Source organism: Pipra filicauda, unplaced genomic scaffold (assembly GCF_003945595.2).
Source record: "Pipra filicauda isolate LSUMZ 115617 unplaced genomic scaffold, ASM394559v2 scaffold275_size1018216_pilon, whole genome shotgun sequence".
NCBI classification, from domain to species: Eukaryota; Metazoa; Chordata; class Aves; order Passeriformes; family Pipridae; genus Pipra; species Pipra filicauda.
Genome location: NW_024104393.1, coordinates 294739 through 316451, shown reverse-complemented (window position 1 = coordinate 316451; position 21713 = coordinate 294739). Strand labels below are relative to the sequence as shown.

Sequence of the window (21713 nt, the reverse complement as noted above, 5' to 3'; positions counted from 1 at the left end):
AGTGCTCTCTTTTCCTTTCCTAGCCCCAGGTCCCTCTTTATTCAGCCGCACACCATGCGCCAACAACTCACAAGTTGTACCTGGCAGAGGCCAGGTTTGAATCTATCGCTCTCTACTTGCTGTAAAACACCAACACTTACAAAATGTCAGAGAGGGACAATGTCTCAACTCCAAGAGAGGTTGGCTCTCCTTCCGTCTGCCCCAGCTCTCAGACCAGTCTCGACACTTTGCTTCATTTTAGCATCAAAAACGATTGCAACACGCTTTCCGCCTCCTGAACCCGCTGCTGGATGCTCTGCCTGGCAGTGCCGGGGCCCAAAGCTCCCCAGGCAGTCCCAGGCCCTGTCTCCTGAACTCCTTCGCTTCTTTTGTTACAGACCAGAACCCTCCCCCCCGAATGCTCCCTCACCCTATTCCCATGTGACATGGTGATGCTCAGGTTTTTGTTGGTCTTCTGCTGATTTTCTGCTCACCTCTGACCCAGCAGGCTTGGCCTTTGCAGCGCTGGGTTGCTCAATCCCCCTTTATCTGCACGTTGCTCTTTGCCCTACCGAGAGCCGCGGAGACGACACCTGGAGATTGGCACCGGTGGGACAACATGAGCGAAATACCTTCCCTGGCCGCACGGAAAATTTTCCAGAGCAAATTTTTAGGTCTGAGCACCCAGTCTGGGGCTCTGCAAAGGAAAGAAAGGAGGTAGAGCCAGAGCACACAAAGGCCCGTGGAAGGGAACAGTGACAGAGCAGAAGCCACGGTCTCTGTCCTGCATGGCAGAGGGAGTCCATGCTGGAGCAGTTCTGCTGGCAAGATGTGGGCTGTCAGTCTGAGCAGGGACAGGGAGAGGTGACTTTGTATCTTACAAAGCAGCCCATTTCCTTGTGTTCCAATAAAAATGGCAGAAAGGCTGCTGTCTATTAGCTTTCCAGAAATTCTCCATAGTTGTCTGACATTTCCTAGGTAATCACAGCCTCCTGCTTTGATGAATTTGGTACAGATTGTGTATTAATGATCTCTTGTGTAAGCATTCGAAAGATTCATCAAGGGAAGAGGAATGCTATCCTTCCAGGGTATCCTGCCAAGTGTCAGAAGCTCCCAGGAACAGAACTCGATTATTCCTTCAGGAAATTTCTAAAAGAGGGAAACTATTCCAAGGTCCTGAGGCTGCAGGACAGATAGCTGGAACTCCATGGGGTGTATGGCCAGGGGCAACACAAACCAAGGAAATCTGAGAGGGGAGTGGGCCCAAGTGGAGAATTAGAAGATTTTTTTCTTTATTAAAAGCATTAAAGATTTGTGTTCTAGACTGTACAAATATTTGTTTTCCATCTGCTCTAGTCCTGTGTGGAGCACCACGGGGAAATCAGGGCTGCCAGGGAATCAGTTTGGGCTTGTCAGTTGTGAGTCCTGGCACTGGAACAGCGCCGGGGCTGATCTGTGTCACCTGGCTGGGCTGGGTGACGGGGGACCAGGTGGGGTAACCACGGTGTCCCGTCCTCCTCGTGCTCCTCAGTCCCTGTCATCTCCCCACCTTCGCATTTACGGCCTTGGACGGGAGCCGTGGGAGTGGCTGTTCCAGCTCCGCCACCCATTGACACTTTCCCAGGCCGGCGAGAGCCCAGCGAGGAGCGGCCCCAGTTGCTTCTCCCGCGGGGCCTCGGGGCTCGGGCGGGCACGGCGGGGCGGGGCCGGGGGAGCGGGGCTGGGGCGGCCCGGGCTGCGGACACCCGCGGGGGATGTGAGTGCGGGGCCTCAGGGCCGTGCCGGGCGGAACCAGTGCGGGGGGATGTCCAGCGAGGAGCGCGGCAAGCCCCGCTGTTCGGGGATGGCTCCGGGACCGCGGCCCTGCGAGCTGTCCCCGTGTCCCGACCGGTCCCGGCGGGGCCAGAACTGCACCGGCACCTCTGGCCCCGCCCACCGTCGTGGCCCCGCCCACAGAACCACCCCTATAATTGCCCCTCCCATTGAAACAGGCCCCGCCCACTCCCGGCCCGGGAGCGCCGCCGTGGCCGAGCCTGGAGCGCCACCTAGCGGGAAGTTCTGGGGGCGTTCCAGCCGTGATCCAGGTGCGTTCCCGGGGCGTTCCCGGTGTATTCCAGGTGTGTTCCAGGTGTGATCTAGGCGTGTTCCGAGTGTGCTCTAGGCGAATCGTGCCGCGCAGAGCCGGGCCAAGCCTGTGCACTGACCCCCCCGCTTCTCCCTCCTCCCCAGGGAAGGAGGAACACAAGGGACAGTCTCCTGCCGTGCGCTGGTTTGGCTCCAGGGAAGGACCAAACCTCTCCCTCGGTGGTCCCGTCACACTGAGCTGAGGTGAGAGCCGCTGACATTGCTGACATTGTGGTTTTGGTACGGGCGAAACTAAGGCAAAACCATTTTCCGAAAGAATTTGATAGTCCATGCAAAGCCAAACTTCGGTAGCAATTTGCTGCTTTTCCTTCCTCCCCACAGCCCTTTTGCCCTGACAAACCAAGATCACCAACACACCTTGAAGGTCACTTGGGAAATGCTCCCAAGAACGTGTTTCAGATAGAACCAGATGTATCTTCCTCTGACTTACACATTTGTAACAGGGACATGGGGACACCTATCTCAAACCCACTGAGAGTGTTCTGCCCCCCCCCAGATGAGTAACTTCTGTGTCAGCAGCAAATTTATAGTTTCCAGAGTTTTTGAGATATATTTATTTATGTCTCTATAAAACTATATGATGAACCCAGGACTCACTGAATTCCTGAGCCACTATTTCAGTGCTATTTTATTTGATATTCAAATAAATCTGTTGCAGAAATTATTTTTGATATTTTTAACGTAGTACTTCGGTCCTGCTGCGGGGGGTTATCCACGGGTTTTGCCGCGTGGGGATGTGTTTGTCTGGGATCACTGAAAGCACATGGGTCACCACATGCTATTGTGAATGAGTTTTTCTTCTGTGACCATACTCAGACTGTGTCAATACAAACTTTCAGGCGCAGCATACTCCCTTGAGATGGTTCCTTTTTATCTGCACAATAGTGGCATTCAGGATTAAATATATGGATTCTTTTAATTTTGCCTGTCTAGTTCTCCACCGGCGGTGGGTTTATTGTCGCGATTGTCGCGGGGGATGCTGCGGGAACACCGCCCGCGCCGGAAGGGAGCGCGCGAGGCACCGGGGACAGGGGGCGCGGCCGGGACCGCCCCGCACCGCTCGGAACCGAGGCCGCCCGGCACCGCCCCGCACCGACAGCCCAGGACCGCCCCACACCAGCCGCCCGGGACCGCCCCGCCCGGCTCGGAACCGCCCCGCCCCGCCCGCCTGGGACCGCACCGCACGGCCCGGAACCGGGACTGCCGCGACCGCCCCGCCCCGCCCCGCCCGGCACCTCCCCGCTCCAGCCCCGCTCCAGCACGGCCCCGCCCGGAGCCGCCCCGCACCGACCGGCACCGCCCCGCTACTCCCGGGCACGCACGACCCGCCCCGCCCCGCCCGCCCCGCCCCGGCCCGGCCGCCGCCCGGCCCCGCCCCCGCTGCGCCCCGGCCGTGCCGCCTCGCCATTGGTCGCTGCGCGCGGGGCGGCGCTGCCCATTGGCACGTCGGGCGCGCGGCGGCGGCGGCGATTGGCGGGGCGCGCCGTGGGCGGGGCCGCCTTGCCCGCCCCGCCGCAGCGCGGCCCGTTGCGGACGCGGCCGGGCGGGAGCGCGGGCCCTGCGCGCCCAGCGGGGCGGACATGGCGGGCAGCGGCGCGGCGGCCGCGACGCCCAGGGACGAGCCCCCGGAGGAGCCCGAGGGCGGCGGGCGGCGCTGGGGCGCGCAGCACGCCGGGGCCCGCGAGCTGGCCGAGCTCTACTCGCCAGGTGAGGCGGCGCGGCCGCGCGGGAGCGCGGGCGGGGCCCTCGGGCCGGGCGCTCGGGGTGGCTCCCTCGGGCCCGGCTCTCCCCGGGGCCCCGCTCCCCCCGAGGCACGGTGGTCCGTTCCGGCGCGGCTCCTGGAGCCCTGAGGGCGGGGATGGGCCGGGCCCTGCCGGGCGGGTCCCCGGGGCTGCCGCCCCCGGCCCGGCCCGGGCAGCGCGGGGCTCCCGGCGGGGCTGGGACCGGGCCGGGTGTGCGGCCCCGAGCGTTTCGAACCAGAAACGGCCCAGAACGGGGCGGGGGGAGGTGTTCTTTTTAAAAACTGGCAAACAAAAAGCGAGGCTTTCCTTCTAAAAGCGGGTCTGGTCGCTACACGAGGTAACGACAGAAGCTTTGGCTGAAGAACGTTTATTCAGGGAGCTGCTCTGAGGTCTCCAGGCCTGGCCCCTCAGAAAGGGGTGGAGGGATGCTGGAATTCCTGTTCTAGTCTTCCTGGAGCATGGTACACATCAAACAGGCATCAATTTGTCGTTCGAGTGCTTACTGGATGACTATTCGATCGTGCTGTGGAAATAGCTGCAAACTCCTTATAATTAGGCGTAGTTTGTGTTTAGCTCACAGTGTGAGCAGTGCTGGGTGTTCCTGCCCTTCCCAGTGAATCCATTTGCAGGTGAGGAATTAGGAAAGGGAAGACCCGTTTTCAGCTCTTCGTGGTTTCCAGCAGGTCAGCTGAGCTCAGCTCACACAAGGCAATTCCTGCACAAGTAGGTTCTTGCTCACACAGAGCCAAGGGATGATAAGGAAACCAAGGCCTTTGTTGGTTTGTCCGGCAAGTTGTTTGGGGCAAGTCTTCAGCTGGTTTTGGTCGCCTCCCATTTGCCTTGAGAAGGTGCTTTGTGACATCTGGACACACAGTTCTGGTCCAGCTGGGTCTGGTTCCTGTTTTACACAAAAGCAATCCCTGACTTTGGCTCATGAGGAAAAGGTTTTCCTCCCCAAACAACTCACTGCCCTTATCGTTGGCTGTAGAGGGAGGTTCCTGGGCAGTCTGTGAAGCAGCACATGTGCAGTGATATTGTGTCAGAGAGCTGTGAGGGTGTGTTGGATACACAGATTTTTTCTGGCATTACATAAATAATTTGCATAAACAATGTCAGAATATGTATTATGGAGGAAGCACATGATGTCCAACTTCTGAATTCATTCGAGCAGGGATTACATTTGATTGTGCAGAGTGAGTATGACAGGAATATCTCCCTGATTTCTTTAAGCACACTCTTTGTGGCTTTGTCACCTCATTCCTTCAGGCAAGACACACTTCTAGATTTGAGTGCCCTTTAAACACAAGTAATTGGTGCTGACTCAGCTCCTTGAGTGATTTGCCTTCCCAGTGCAGAGCTGAGACTGCATTTTTGGACTCAGGTATCTCAACTGCCATGCTGGGATCCCAATGTTCAGAGTACAGAAGTGTTTGCACACACTCAGCTCAGGGGACTTGCCATGGAGAAGCCTCATTTCCCGCAGCCAGCTAATTGTACCCACTTAGCTCCTCTAATCAGGGTGTGGTTTTCTTATGCAGGAAGCGAGTGTTAATTAACTCTTACTTTCATTACTCCAGGGATCTCTTTATAGAATCGCCCACATTGTCACCTGATGCTGCTGTCAGATATGGCTGTTCCTGTGTCTTAATTTAATTTCACGATTCTCTCCTCTGCTACTGCAGAGGCTGTTAATTTGTATACTCGGGGTCTTTCTAGAGCAAAACTGGCCTGTAGAAGTCTTTGTTCACGCTTTCAAATATTGCTTTGTAGGCACATTGGAGGTAATTCTGATCCTCCTTTTATGTTCCTACTTCCCTGTTTGTTGTATGGTACACTTGAGAGGGAGGACTTGATTTAGCATTTAGGAGGCGAAATTTGATCAGGCAGTAGGTCAGGAGGGAGGAGGAGTAGGACAGAAGCTCTTGTCCTGAACACATGCTAGGCCTGAGCGTGCCTGGGAGAGCACATGCACCTCCCTGGAGTCCTCACTCAGTGTTCCTTGGGTGTGGCTTTGCCTCTTCAGGAGTGGGGAAGGGGCTGCTCTGGGGAGCCCTGGGCAGGAGGAGGCTGTGCTGGCTGACCCTGAGCGTGTCAAGAGCTGACTGCAGCCCGGGGCCCTTCTGGCCACAGTGGCAGCTCAGATCTCCTGCCTGGCCTTGGGCATTAAAGGTCTGTTCCTGATTCCTTAATCCACATGGGCCTCACCCTGAGCGTCCCCTGCTCTTGGCCTCGGAGCCTCGTGAGGATCCAGCAGTGATGAACAGGCAGCAGCTTTCTGCTGCTAATCTGATATTCAAAGTGTTACTGTACTCTGATCTGCCTGTTCCCTTTCTGTATTCATTAATGATTTTTTTATGGAGGTACAAAGTAGTACAGCAAGGTGCAGGAGAGAATTTGTGCCAGTTCTTTCTCTTTGCTTATTCTGTCCTTTGTCATCTCAGAGTGGCTGAGAGTTCCCTCCCTTTGCCTGGGAGCAGGAAGGCAAAAACAAGGCAGCAGTTCAGTGAGAAGCTTCAGAGGGTACACTTGCAACGCTAGACAAGTCATTCCAGGGCCACCAAAATACAGGATGGTGCTTTTTCCTGTTAGTGCAACAGCTTTATTTAAAATCTCAGAGCTTGTAAATATTACAGATCACGAGGAGATTTAAATACGTCTGAGGCCAGAAATTTGTTCCCAGATTCAGCCATTCCAGCAACACTGAATATTGGATGAAATGCAAATTGAGAAAAGGAGGAACATTATGCCAGCAATCTCAGGGAGAAGGAAACTAGGACAATGTGAGGTGATGTCTGATTTGTCCCTGTTATTTGGGCAAGGGCAGAGGGAAGGGGTTAGTGGCGGCTCAGGGAAGAGGGATGTCATTTAACAAAATGAGTGCACCTCCCATGGATAAATAAGTTTCTCTTTCAGTTCCCCGTCAGACAAATGGAGCGAGTCATCCAGGCAGTAGAATGGTCTGTCTGTATTATTTCAGACTCCAAAATGTCCTCTCAAATAAAAGTAAAATGTGCTATTTTCCTTTTTTTTTTTCCCCAACAGGAAAGAGACTACAAGAATGGATCTCTGTCATCTTATGCTTCTCTCTGATCTGTTTCAATTTTTACAATCTCCTCTTTTATTTGCGACTGGAACACACGCCCTCGGTTATCGTTGGGATATGTAAGTAGGAAATGTTCACTGTCCCAAACAAGGCAAGACTGTTGGAATATGGGAAGCAAGTGTGTGATCCTTTAGGTTTGACTTGCTGTTGGAAAGGGTCAGGGACAATTATTGTGTGTGCAAGTGCAGAGCCTCTGAAACTGAGACCATCTGCAAAGTTTGTTACTGCTTTGTGTTTCATGTCAGTGGCTTCTCGGTATCTTAAAGGGGAAGTTTTTGACATAGCTGTGTAAGTTTGGTGGTTTTGGGTAGTCACTGCAAGTGTGAGGACTATTGAGAAGGAAAAGAGCTGTGAAGATGGTCAGAGATGGAAACCAAATACACTGATTGACAAAAACATTTACAAGAACTTTTCAGAAAGCAAAAGCTTGAGAAATGTTATAAAAGGTGGCTTTGAATTGGCTTGATTTCGGGGGACTGCAAAGTGACCATGAGAATTTTGGAGAACTGTGCTTTCATGTCAGGATGTGACATTTGGCCTTTGTCCTCAATGATGACTTTTTTCCAGCAATACAAGACAAGTTGCTGCTTTCTTGTGGTAATAAATGTGACTCTTGGTCTGTTATTACTTCATTGGGTGGGAAGTGAAGGCAGGCAAGCCCAGCAGCTCAGTCTCACCTCTGTGCCTTGGTCTGTAGAGGTGTTTACATTGGCAGGATCTCGGTGGGGCAGAGCTGCAGTGGGAGCTGATGATTCCCCCTTTTCCATGGAGGAGATGAAGAACCAGGGAAGGCTCTAGTTTGCTGCTGTACAGCTTTACTGATAGAATCAAGAATTGCATGGAATTAGCTACAGGAAAAAACTGACTCAGAATGAGCAGGGTGTGAAAAGGGACCCACAACATTGGTTACATCAGTCAAAGTCTAACCCTGGGTACGACTTGGATATTCCTTAACACACAGAGCAGAAAGTATCAGTGTTTACACGAGTTTTGTGGCACAGGATGGTGTGCAGAAGCAGTTGCACACAGACTTTGTTGAGAAGAGGCAGAGAGGGCAGCGGAGCAGGCAGGCACTCACGGAGGCTGACTCGGTCTGTGGGCACTGCCTGGGCACTGCTGGTCCCTGGGTGGGAGGGGATGTGGGAAAAGGAAAGAGGTTTCAGTTTAGAAATCTGAAGGGTCATCTATGCAATGCATACCTTTCATAGCTCTCTGGAAAACTTCTGCTATGGGAAGAGGGAGGGAATAGTATCCAAGCATTTCACCAGTGTCCTCCCATACTTGCAAAGAATACTGAATACAACAGTAACTCTTGTGTTGGGTGTGTATAAACATTTACATGCTTTTGCATTAATTGCCTGGTTAGCTGAAAGGAGAACACACAGTGTCATTCCTTAGGGCACTGTCTGAGGTAGTACAGCTGTTCATTCCTGTGCTTTAGAATAAAAACACATTTTTCTATAAACTGTGTGCGGTGTATGTTTTAGAAGAGAATGCTGCTTGTTTATAGTCACTGCTGTATATTGCTAATTAATTAAACAAACAAACAACCCCCCACCCAAAACACAGCAGCAGGTTCAAGCAGTGGTATATGATAGAAGCTATGAATTTCTCCCAGAGCTGGGAAGTGGCAATTCCTGATGTCTGTGTAAAGGGGGCTGGGGGGAGCAGTGTCCTCCCACTGTGAATCACACCAGCCCTCTTGGCCTCATTCAGTCTTGCCTGCTCTCAGCTGATGAGGTGGAGGTGTTGGGAGGAATGGAGAAGAACATGGCCTGTGAGCTGCTCCTTAGTGACAAGGGCAGATGCAGACGAGAGAATCACCAATAATGGTTAACCTGTAGTGCGATCTATTTGTTGCTGGCTTTCATCTCAAAGTTAATGCTGATAAAAGCTTGAGTTCTCTGATATCCTGGTTACCAGTTTAACTGATAAAGCAGCCAATTCAGTGATAGTATTATTTAAGTAGTAGTGAATGATTAAAGTATCGGAATCTGGATTCTGTGTAAATAAAATGGTGTGGAAATAACTGATAGTGTGTACAATAAAATAATAAGTGCTGCAGGCTATCTTGTTTTGTTGTCTTCAGTACATTATTTCTTCAGGTGAATTGTGAATTATGTCTGTAATTCACAGATTTTATTAGTTTGGGGTTTTTATATTAGGTTTTATTACTTTTTGTGAAGCTCATCTCCATGAAAGCCCTGATTCCTAAATCCTGTGGGTGTTACAGCAGGTATGATTGGGAACACTGAGTCACAGGCAGCTGAGGTGTGTTCCAGTGAGGGCCCTCCTCAAGCGTAGTTTGGAATATTGACCTTTGAGATGAGGTCACAAAATAAACATTCTGCTAATAAAGATGTAGCTCTGGATCGAGTTCACACCAGACCTTTGGAAACTTGAAAGGCATCAGTGATCCACTGGGATGGATCTGCTCTGCTGCACAGACCTGTCCATTGAATGCATTGTTGGCACCCCCTCTTATGCAAATACATATCTTCTTTTAAGAAATGGAGTAGTTTGAACATTCTGCATCATTCCACTTTGCCTAAACCCTGTATCTGTAATTAATTCTTTTTTCGTACTTTTAAAGGAACACTTAATTGTGGCATGAGTAATACTGTGAGTACTGTAATCCAGAGATTCTTGGGACAAAAAAGGTCTGATCCTGCTCTGGCTGGCAGGAAGCAGGTCCTTCCCTCTGTGCTGTGGGAGGCAGGTCTGTGCTGCTGTGCTGAGTCACCCACAGCATCACTGAGGAGAGACCTTCATGGCCTTGGTTAGAATGGCTCCTGCACTGGGGGGTTTCCTGCTGACTAAGGATGATCTTGCTGGAAAGGAAGAGGCATGGGAGTCTCTTGTCTTTCAGTCTGGTTTAGCAGAGATGAGACAACTTCCTTCCCTTCCTCATTGTCAGAAAAAAAAAAAAAAGGAGTGGGCAGAGGATGGATTTCTTTTGTTGCTTCTGTTAAATCCAGTCATGCCCTGTTCTGAATATCCTCAGCTGCTGAGCAGCCATGGAAATGTTCCTCTTTCTGCAAGCTGCCAGTCATGCAGATTTGAATTTGGTATTTTATTGGCATGCACACACATGCACCCAGTAAACTGTGGGCAGCCCTGGCTGGGGGTGGGGTGTGATGGAGATTCAACACCCCCATCTTTTCCCACTGCAGCAGGACACTGTCCCAGCAGTGCCACAGAACCAGAGCAGCCTCGACCACGCTAATAGATGTTTGGTAGTGCCAGGGACAAGGCTGGCAAAGGTGTTATTGTTTGATAAGCAGAAAAGCCTCAGCAAAACACATAAAATCAGGTTTGAAAGCCCTTATACCTTCAGGTGAGTTTGTGGTGTCCAGCCTATTTTTCAATACACTTGAGTTGAGTATGTAGTTTATATATTAATAGCATCTAGGTAAAAAGTTTGGCAAGTTAAAACATGGATCCTGATTTTCATTTCCTCTCCCTCTTGCCTTTGTATAGGGTTTTAAACCCTCTTTTCCAAGTTGGTTGACTTGTTTCAGACATTTGACTTTTATGTGCAGACACATTTGCTCATAACAGAGACTGTGCATTGCAGTCTTAAAAAAAAGAAAGTTAACTTTGTGTTGTAACCTGTTTATATTTGTAAGAACTGCCTCACGTAGGACAGATATCTTTAGGAACATCTTGTGCCACGACACAAGGTACAATTAATTGCTGCTGACTTGAGAGCTGGGCACTGCATTTTTTTTAACTGATTTGAGGTCCACGTTCCTGCAGATGTTGTGGGTTAGGCAGAGAGAGCACACGGGAGGAAATCACTTAGTGAGCTTTCAAAATAGAAACTGGATCTCATAAAGGCCCAGCAGCTCTTTGTTCCAAGCTCAAGCAGCTCTGCAGGGCTGCACTTCATCAGCTGCATTGCAGAGCCAAAGGATGAGTGTGTAACACACGAGAGCCCTGGCACAGGTTGGAGTAAAACCACTCCAGACACATCAGTGCTGAATGAAGGGCGTGCTGGGCATGTGGGGTGGGTGTCCCCATCCTCTGCCTCACAGCTGTAACAATGTTGCTTCATTTTGGAGTTACTTTGTGCACTACAGTGAGTTTCCACTTGAAATTTTGTTTTAAAAGGTCCTTGAAATTACACTAGAAGCCTCAGGTAGCAACAGAAAATGATCTTTTGCAAGTCTTTGTCACCCACTGTCCTACCCACCTGAAGTACCCATCAGTTACTTGGTAGCTGTAGGTAACTTTGTTTTTTCGCCCTAAACTGTATCATCTCTTGCACGTAGAAACTCCACAAGTGGTTAAATAGGCAAAACTTGGATTCTGTGTTGCACTGTGCACAAATGAGTGTGCGTTGCGTTACAGTGTTTGTCTCCTGTCTCCTGTGGATCCTTTGGGCACTACTGGGGAGTTCTCTTGGGAGCCCCGGTCCAGCCCCCATAAGGAGGAGGCTGTTGATCGTGAAAAGTGGAATTATGTGGTACAATTGCTGGTTTGCGCTCGGGCAGGTGATGTTGGCACCAGTTATCTGTTCTTCGTGTCACTTGGATTAAGGGATGGACTTCCTGGCGTGCTGGCAGCTGTCAGGCAGGGCAGAGGGAGAGCTGAGCCCTTCTCCCCTGTGAGGCTCCTGCCCTGGTGCTGGAGGGACACTGGTGGCACGACCCCTTCTCTGTCCCCACTGTGTGCACAGGGGACGTGCTGTCGCTCTCTCTGGCAGCAGCAGGGACAAAGACAGCTCTGTGTGCCTGCCCAGTTGTCAGAGGCTCTCTCCAAGTTACAGACAGGGGACTTTGGCTGAGGATTTAAGAGCTGTAGGTCTCGGTGGTCCTGATCCACTCAGAAAACTGCCTCTTGCACCTCAAACAGACGCACATGTGTTGGGTGTTGCCCTGCTGGAGTGCCTGGGCACAGGGCAGACCCTGAACAGAGCAGTGTGATGGTGGGTTACATCCCATGCCAGCCCAGTGTTCAGGTGCTGGGGCTGTGGGTGCCAACCTGCAGGCACAGAACTACCCAGTGCTCCCAGGGACTGAGCTCACCTTGCTTCATTCTGGGAGTGTTTTAAAGGGATGAAACTGGAGGATTAGTTGATTAATCATACTAATGAAAGTGTTGGATTTTTTTTAGTGGGAGAAAATTTGCTCTTGATTTTCATTTAGTATCCATTGTTCTCTGTACCTTTAATCACCACCTTCTGGGATGACATAAATGCTTTTTCTAGTAATGCATTTACAGGGAAAAGAAGTTCTCACAGTGGTACTTTTTATTTAAGAACCTGAGGCCTTGGTAAAGTTATCGGGACTTTGTCATTTAAATGTGCTTTACAAGCCCTCTGTCAGCTGGAGAAATAGCAGGAACAGCTTGCTTCGTGCAAACACACTAAGGTTAAAGACATGAGAATAAAATTTGGCTGTTCCTATCATTAAGTTTATCAGGCAGTGATTCTTAGCCAAGCTGTGCTTTGGTAGATGAGTATTTGCTTTAGGAGTCACTGCTGTTCAGCCTCAGGGGAGACTGTGCCTAATTCCTTGGGGATCTCCTTTCCCTGGTAGTGTCCAAGCTGGCTCAGCCCCAAGGCCAGGTCAGGTCTGCTGCAGTCAGGGCTGAGCTGTGAGGTGTGGGGTGTGCTGCTCTCAGGGGGCATTGCTGGGACACAAGGATTACACAGCTCCCAGAGCAGGGATTCAGCACAAGGAGAAGCTCAGGCTCCGTGAGAAACGTGCCAGTCCTGCCAAGGGAGCTCCTGTGACATAGCACACACTTTTCTTGCCTCTGGAGAGGACTTGTTTGAAACTGCAGCTATAATGGGATAGAACTACTCTATATAATAATAATAGTAATACATGTGCTATCTGAGCCCTTCTTGTATTTCACAGTTCAGCTGCATTCTCTGGTTACTGCACTGTGAGGTCCATTCTCACTGAATTCTTCTCACCTTTATTAGCCAAAATGATGAACTCTGCTGCTTTCAAGCTGCTACACTTTGTGCTTGTTGGAATGTCCAGATTTTATTTTCTTAGCCTTGTAATTTGCCGTAGTATCAAGCCTCTGCCTTCTCTGTACTGAAAGCCACTACGTGGGGAAGGCAGATGACTAAGGCATTTTATTTTTATAAGCATGTAGTGTTCACAGAGTTCAGAGCATTCTGAGTTGGAAGGAACCCACAAGGATCATCAAGTCCAACTCTTTAGTGAATGGCCCATACAGGGATCAAACCCACAGCCTTAGCTTTGTTAGCACCACGCTTAAACCAACTGAGCTAAGGACAAACAACTGTCACTTCAGCATATTGATTTTTAGAAAACAAGATTTTTTTTCTGTGTAGAGTTAGCTACTCCTCTGATCCTTTAGTGCTGTAACATTCAACTCATTCATACAATCACTGATTAAAAATGACTATACTTCTCAATGATGTTACACAACAGCATCAAGTTTTTTTTTTTCCTCTCCAGAGACTCTAACTGAATTTTTACAGTAAATATGAAACTTTATATGCTCTGCTGTAAGAACTCCAGGTTACAATTTGGTAATTATACCTGTGCAAAGCCAGCCTTACTCTCAGCTCATAAAATTTCGGCAAAGTACATCTTTTTGTTGTAAACACGTGAAGTAGCTTTGTCTCTTGAAGCCCTCATAGTGCAGTGCCTGCTCTCGTGGGGCTCCTCCCGCTGGCCCGGGACCAGCCAGCCCACAGGAAGCGGTTTGTGCTCCCTGCAAGAGCAGCCCTTGGGTGAGGCTGCGAGTTGTTGGGTCTGAGTTTGACTCTTAAACAAGGAAGAGGTGGAGCGGGGCCTTTTCTGTGGCCCAAACCCCCACAGCTTCCCTGGTTTCTGAGCAGGACACAAGCGAGACAAAGCTGTCTTGTGTTAATGGTGTGTTTGGGGCAGTTGCTCTTCCAGTCCTGCGGCCAAGTGGTGACTGTGCTGAGTGCCAGGTCCTGCTCCAGCATGGCCCTGACCCAGAGGAGGCTCCTGTTCCATCATGGTCTCTGAGCCTGGGGACAGGACACACCCCAAGTGTTATGATGCTGGTCATGTATAACCTTAGTACAGTTTTAGCTCTTCTATTATTACTCATCCTGCACAAGTGCAGAAGAGTGAGCAAGCCCTTCTGCAGCACAGCTAGAATGAGATTGCTAGTAGTTAGGTTTTTTCCAATTGCTGAAGTATAATGCATTGCTCCAGGCACCCTCCATTCTTCCCTCTTAGGTTTCTACCAGCTGACATCAAAGCAATATGTGAAACATCTATTGAACCCTCAGTATTTTGCCTCAATTTCTGTTGCTGCTCCTGCAGGCGTTTCAGACTCTAATGGTGCAGCTGCTGGAGGCCATGAGGGCTAATGGGGACATTAGCTCAGCGAGAACGGTATTTTAGTTGTTGCAAAGAGAAGTGTTGTTTGGATATCTTCCCCTGAACCCAGGCTGCTTGCCCTTTCAGCTGCTGGGAGCAGATCTAAAAGCTATTGTGTCCCACCCGGTCCCACTGGAGCTTGCGTGTGTGGTCTGAAACAAAAGCAAATGTACACAATTTACTGCTTATAAAATAAGCTGTCTCCAGTACAATAAGGAGATACATAAAGAATGAAGTGTTTCCTGGTGTATTTAAGAGTCTGGCCAACTGGATAATGGATTCAGCAGTGAGGGTTGATTTATGGTATGAAAAGAAAGCTTTCTGGGTAGCGGGTGCCACACTAATCGTGCATTTATTTCTTCTCCCTGATGGAAAATGAAAGGTGAGAAGGACTGCAGAGGTGAGGGATCAGCTAAGGAAAAGGTACCCACATGGAGTGGTCCATCTGTTCTGTACAGGATGGGCTAAACACAAAATCCTGCTATAGATTTAATGAAGATTGTTACTGTCCAAGTGGTCTATTGTTAACCTCTTTTTCTTACTTGCCTGACCTTATGTTTATTCAGACTGGGTAGATCTCCTATGAATGCAAATATGTAAGTGAAAGGTAGATAAACAACTTGTAAAACAAGTATAAAATGTGACTAAGTCAGTAACAATGCTGTGTTTCTCTAACTGTCTCTCTCCTCATTGAAGTTGCAGGAGTTGTTACCGCTGACTTCTTATCAGGATTATTTCACTGGGGAGCAGATACCTGGGGATCTGTGGAGCTGCCCATAGTTGGAAAGGTTTGAGATTGTTATTCTTAAGCTTGAAAAAGTTATGAAATACTTTCCTGAAGCACTTCCAGTGTTCCCAGCTGAACTGGGCAGTTATAGGCTCTGTCTTCAGTCCTGCCAGTGTAACCAGCTCCACACCCCAGAGCCCTCCGTGGAACAGCACTGGGCAGTGCTGGGGCAGGGCTGTGTTTGCACCTGGCCTGGGTGACACGTGCAAGGTGACATTGCTCCATTTTATCACCTTGTTTGAGGTTCGCACACAGTTTTGCAATACCAGTGTTTGCAGACCTTCCCGAGGTTCTGTGGGAACCACAAGTGGAGGAACCTGGCTTGGGCACTGTAGATCCTCAAAAAACAATGTCCATAGATGTGGAGAATTGTCCCTGCAGCTGAACTCCTAAAAACTTGTGAAACATGAGGGTGCTCCAGTAAGAATCTTTGCAGCTCACTGTTCTGCTGCCCCTGTTGTAGATGTAGTAATATTAGAATGGTGATGACTGAAGATTTAATTAGAGATATATTATACACCTGCAGCTACAAATGAAGGTGCACTGGCTTCCATTGTAAGCAATCATCTGTTTTCTTAATCAAATTTCTAAGTAGTTACCATTGATTACTTCTCACAGTGCAATATTAGAAGGATCATTTTTTTTTCTTTTTGAAAAGCATGTGGGCTATTCCTTGTAATTATTCAGAAATACATAAACTACCACAGCAGAATTCAGACTGCTGGGTTTGGTTTAGTTTTGTTCACCTTCAATAGACTTAGTAGTCTTTGAATCCTGGCATCTCTGGACCATAGTTTACATTAAAAAAAAAAGCTGGAGACTTTGCACTAAATGACCCTGAGTCCAGGCTGCTCAGGACACCTTTGCACAGGCCATATGTGATGGATGTGGTAAAAGCAAATCAGTAACTGGTTTGACTGTCACACACAGTAAAGCAATTGCTCTGTCTCCTCTAGGACTGTGTGTTCTGATGTGATTTCTGCTCTTAGAGGTGACTTTTGTAGTCTGTTTGACTTCCATTGCCTTATCCAGTCACTTAACTTGCATTTATTCTGTTAGAGCTGGCATCTGTACCCCATACAAAAATGATAGGTTGAATTTTAATATTTTAGTGTTTTTTCTTTGGTTGATGCTGCTTATTAAACAAATTATATTTGTGATTTTCACAGGCTTATTTTGTCTGTGAAATTAGGATGCTGATGCTTTGTTTTTGAGATCCAGAGACTACAGGTTCTAATTGAAAATTAAGAAGAATAAAACTGAAAACTGTGGAAACCTGGATTTGGGAGCTGAATTGCTTCTGAAATGTAAATCAAATAATCTGAAATGTTGTCATCACAAAAGTTTGATACTGCTCACATGCTTTGTACTCTGGAATTCTCTTAATCTCAGTCATCACAGTAGAATGTATGAGAGGGGGTTTGGGGTTTGTTGGAGGGTTTCTTTGGTAATATTTTCTTTCCAAGACCAGTGTTGAGCTGTGGTGTCATTGTTTTTTCCAGGCTTTCATCCGACCCTTTAGGGAACATCACATTGACCCCACAGCCATTACCAGACATGATTTCATAGAGACCAATGGAGACAACTGCTTCATGACACTGGTCCCACTGGCCAACATGGCATACAAATTTGTTTCTTTTTCCCCAGGTAAGCTGTTACTTCTGACTTCTGTGGATTTAGCATTGTTGCTATTTAGATGAACATTTGTCTGTGTGAAGGTAGGAGAAATCCATGACTGTGACGTGACAAGGAGGAGCTGTTGGAAGCATGGTGCTCCTGGCAGGAGGGAGGGAAGCTTTTTCTCCTGCAGGTAGGGTGGCAGAAGGTGGCACAGAGGGGTTCTCTAGCTCAACAGAGGATAACTGGGGCTGAAGAGTTGTGCAACTAAGCATTAGAAGTTATGCTAAATATTCTTTTTATAAGGATCAAGCTGTGAGCATATAGGGAAACCTTTGTTCTAAAGTATATAACATAACAACAAGGCTTCATCTCTGTGCGAAAGCACTTTATGTGCAAACTAGAAGTCAAAAACTAAAGGATTAAATTCATTTTATAGATGGTCAACTCAGTTTGACTTCCTGTTTATGGTGCATTCACAGATATTGGCACTTCCCAGCCTGTCTTGTGACATTTGGGAATTGCTTATGGCTCACTGGCTCTTGTGACACTTCTGCCAAAGCAGCTTCGTTGAGGCCTTTGTTAGCTCCTGTGGCACCAGCCCTAGTAGAAATTTGCCTTTTCAGAACCGGTGTTTAAAGATGCACCTCTTGTTTTGCAGAGGCATTATATGAGACGTGTCCCTGGGAGTGTTACGTCTTCGCGCTCATCATCTTCATCACCATGACGAACCAGATCCACAAGTGGTCCCACACGTACTTTGGGCTCCCACGCTGGGTCATATTCCTGCAGGACTGGCACATTATCCTGCCCAGGAAGCACCACAGGATCCATCACGTGTCTCCACACGAGACCTACTTCTGCATCACCACTGGTACTGCCCTTGGGGTCGTGCTGCAGCCTCCCTTGAGTGCAGTTCACCTGCCGAGATGTAGCTTAGGGGCAGCCTATTGAACTGGAAAAGGGCATGAAGTTAACTGTGGACTTACTGCACGGGCTCTTAGTAAAACTGGAGTTGGTTTTGTTGCATAAAAAATGGGGGGGGGAAGTTTTGTGATCAGCTAAAGGTAACTTGCAGCCTGAGGGAATAGTCAGTGGTGCTGAGATCCAATGGAGTGGAGTCTTGGTAAGCTCATGCCTGTAATGGGTTTTGTTCACTAAAGTCTTAAAGCTGCTGTTCCTTCAGGAGAGCATTTAATCTGCAACTGGTCTGGAATGCTCAGTTCTAAAGCCAGCATCCACTGGCTTTTCAGCATCCACTCATTCTAACTCAGGGTAGAGGAGTGGACAGGCTTTGCTGCCTTTCACTTCCTTTTATATCCGTGTTCAGTATTATGCCCACTGGACAGATGGGAATGCCCAATGACCAGTGTTGCACAATCCTAAATAAGTTATCAGGTTAATAAGACAGCAGAAAATAAACCACTCTAGTTCTTCATTCTGTCATTGACTTTGTCAAACAGTTCATGTGGGTTTTGAAACCTCTGCCAAGAAACAAATCTAGTTCTCATTAGCAGAATGTCATGTAAAAACATGATACAATTAAGAAGCCTGACTTGACAGATGATGACAAAAATCTTGCCACTCAAAGAGCTATTTTTTAGTCCTACTATGTCCTGAAAGTAAAACCTGACCATTATTAGCAGTCTTAGAGTAGTTGAACTTTGGATGCTATGACAAACTAATCCTCTTTTTCCTTTGCAATCCCTTAGGTTGGCTGAACTATCCATTAGAGAAGATAAGATTCTGGAGGTGTTTGGAGAACATCATCCAAGGACTTACTGGGGAGAAGCCAAGAGCAGATGACATGAAATGGGCTCAGAAAATCAAATAACTTTTGCCAGCCTTCTGCAATCCTTAACTTGTTGCCAATGTTGTTTTTAAAAGAAAAAAAAAAAAAATAAAGCCATCAGCCAAATTCAAGACCTGCAAAGAAATAACAGACTCTAAAGCACAAACTAAAAAGTGCTAACACAGACTGCAATGAAAAGAACTAATTCTTAAAACAATACTTGAAATGAAGATGATTACTCTCACTGAGCACCTTTTTGTTTAGCCATGTCTGCTTACACATTAGAACGTGCTGTGTCCGTGAGCTGTCGGGCAGCCCGAGGGCAGGACAGTCACTCCAGTGGTACGTGGTGGTGTAGGAAACATGTGTTGTATCAACATTATTTAACACTTCCAAAATAGCTTGTTGCCTAAGTCCTATAGGGAGAGTGGTGACAAGGGTTTGTCACTCCGTGTTCGAGTCCAAGTGCTCTGCATGAGAGCAGTGTCAGGGCAGGGGGAGCCCAGAAAATCATGACTGTTCAATGCACTTTGTGATTGATCAACGTGCAGCTCTGTCTTCACTATCATGTTAAATCCAATTGATGTCATGTGGAACAGACTTTGAGAATCCTGCTCCTCCAGTGGGCCACGAATCCTCAAGTGTCTTCAGCTTCCCTTAAAATAAAATTGTTCTACTCTCCACGTGGAATTGAGCAAACCATTTCTACATAAGCCTTCAATTTAAGGAGCCTCTGAGGAGGGAGGGCACCCCGTACAACACCTGCTCGTGTGGAGTGCTCAATGATGAGTCTGCTATTAAGTGTTTCCTACCCTGACAATAAATGTTTAAACTAGTTCTAGCATTGGGCACACTGCAAATAGCTGTATTCAAGAGCTCAAGGTATCAAACTTGTAATGTTAGAAGGGAAATGTCAATGACTGGTGTTTTGTTCTTTTTTTTTTTTTTAAGGTGCTTGCTTGTTTCTGTAAATAATATAAAGCCTTAATCTCTTCTGGTGTAATGGAATAATATTTTAATGTGATGTTTGAATGTATATAATATATTTATAACAAAGCAGTTGGATAATACTAATCATGTTTAAGTCTTGTTGCTGTTCTTCATTGCTACATTGTCAGTACTCAGTGCAGGAACTCAGTCATTGACTGCAAAACACTTCGTGCAGTTCCAGCCCCCTGAGACACCTGTCAGCCTGTTATGTCCTGTTTAGGTTGGAGTGAACATTTGTCAGTGTTGTAGGAGCCTGTGTTATACCACACTTCTACACCTTTCAAGAAGTGCAAGTAATTAATTCTGCTTTGGATGCGAAGGAGTAACTCCCAGTGCTTAGAAACAACATCTCTTGCTGTGCGTACAAAGCACTGCAGTGGATGGTATTTATACCATCTTGACAAAAGTTTATATTCATACCTGCTTCTATCTTGAGACTCCTGTAATCCCTATTCTAACAGATCTGTGGTCCTTAGTTGTCTGTCCCTCCTGCCCTCATCCTTTCTTCCCCTTTCCCTCACCCTCGACCCCAGTTTGAGTTAACTAAACCAGTGTGAAAGCCCAGGACAGAACTGGGTGGATGCTCAGGGCTCCTGTGTAAAACAGCCTGAAGCACTGGGTCCTCTGAGAGCTCATTTCACTGCAGACAGAAATGGCAAGTGAGCAGCAGTAGTGCAGTGGATGTAACGAATGGATTTGGGACACACAAATTACTAGAATTTGTCTGTCCAAAGTGCCATTAAAGGCAGCTGCCCAAACCTCTCTTGGCCCCTTGAGCCTTATTGGAAACAAATCTGAGCTACTCATGCTGGTGGCTGCTGGGTCTATTTATCTGTTAATCTTGCTTAATTATGAGAAACTGGGACAGCAGTTAATCTCTGGATGCAGTTTTCCATGGGATGCTGTGCCGGGCTCCAGAGACTGAGCTGGCTCCGTGACTCCTCACTCCTGACACAGCTCCCAGGTCCCCTGTTTCACCCATTTAAAGATGTGGATCCTTCCACAAAACCAATATGGCAATTCTGGAGCAAAAGGCTACGTGGATCCTTCTTAACAGCTGCAAATCTGGCTTAAGATAAATTTGTCTTAAGTTGATTAGGAACAGATTAGAGCTGAAGCAGAATAAGGCACTCCTGTTAAACTCCACAGAGAGCATTTCAGTTTAAATGCTTTTAAAAGCTCTTTCATTTCAGTCTCACCTCCACAGAAAGCTGTGCTCAGGCTCCTGCTCTCTGCCCAGACTGCAGCTGCCCCCGGTGAGCAGGTGCTTGTGGTCACACAGGGCCTTGGAGGAGCAGGAGGGATTCCTTATGTGGATCCGGGGAGCTGGTGAGATTCCCTGTGTGGATCCATGGCACTGCAGAGGCCCTATAGACAGAGCTGTTTGGGGACACAGCTCCAAGGGGAAATGTTGCACTGCAGTAAACTGAGGAAAATTACTGCAAAGAGCCTTAAAATCCCACTCAGGGATTTCTTAAGCCAGGACAGACTGAAGGTTTGTGTTTGCTTTGAGTTTCTTATGGACACAGGTCAGACTGCTCAGGTCTCTGAGGGCTTTCAGCTTCTTCCATTGTGTTCCATTTTGCTGCTGGGTTAATTATCCGTGTTCTCCCACCCATCTGTCTGCAGCCCTGACCCGTCTGCTGCCTCTGTGACATCCTGGGGACCAACACGGAGCCTGCTCGGAGCTGGCATTGGCTGGGAACAGGCAGGAGGCAGTGGTGGCACACAGGGAAAGAGGGGACCCTGAGCAGCCTCCAGACCACAGGTGCAGGGACAGAAGTGTTCTTTCTGGCATGGTTTTGTTCTGCAGCGTATTAAAAAAGAAAAAAACAAACCTCTTGAAGCAAGAGGGGTCTCTGGCTGCTCGGTGCCAAAGCTGGTTATCCAGGTCCACTATTCCCCTTGCCCTAGCCAGCTCAGCTGGGCTCCCCTGTCCCCATCCAGCTCTGGGCTCCCCTGTCCCCATCCAGCTCAGATGGGCTCCCCTGTCCCCATCCAGCTCAGATGGGCTCCCCTGTCCCCATCCAGCTCAGATGGGCTCTCATGCCATCTAGCTGCCCTCCTGCTGCCTTCCTGCTGCCCTCGGCCAGCGCCGCGCTCAGCCGTGGGTAAAATGAAATGTTATTCGATGAAATGCAACCCAGGCAGCGAGGCCAGCGCCGCCGTTCTAAAGCAGCTTCACGGAACAATGGACGGGAGCAGCTCCTCGGCT

At 48.4% G+C, this 21713-nt stretch overlaps 1 protein-coding gene and 1 long non-coding RNA gene across 2 annotated transcripts; one reads left to right on the top strand and one right to left on the bottom strand.

The window, feature by feature from the left end:
• The first annotated feature begins 3617 nt into the window (after positions 1-3617).
• LOC114004170 (plasmanylethanolamine desaturase-like) lies at positions 3618-19582 on the top strand. The gene is made up of 6 exons (XM_027751907.2): positions 3618-3831; positions 6909-7028; positions 15009-15100; positions 16602-16746; positions 17378-17590; positions 18429-19582. Exons 1-6 carry the CDS (start codon positions 3705-3707, stop codon positions 18548-18550), a joined length of 819 nt encoding a protein of 272 aa, XP_027607708.1. The 5' UTR covers positions 3618-3704; the 3' UTR covers positions 18551-19582.
• Positions 17084-21226, bottom strand: LOC120323507. The gene is made up of 2 exons (XR_005564018.1): positions 20698-21226; positions 17084-17671 (listed from the first exon to the last, which is right to left on the bottom strand). It is a non-coding gene; the product is annotated as an uncharacterized LOC120323507 (long non-coding RNA).
• Positions 21227-21713: the final 487 nt, after the last annotated feature.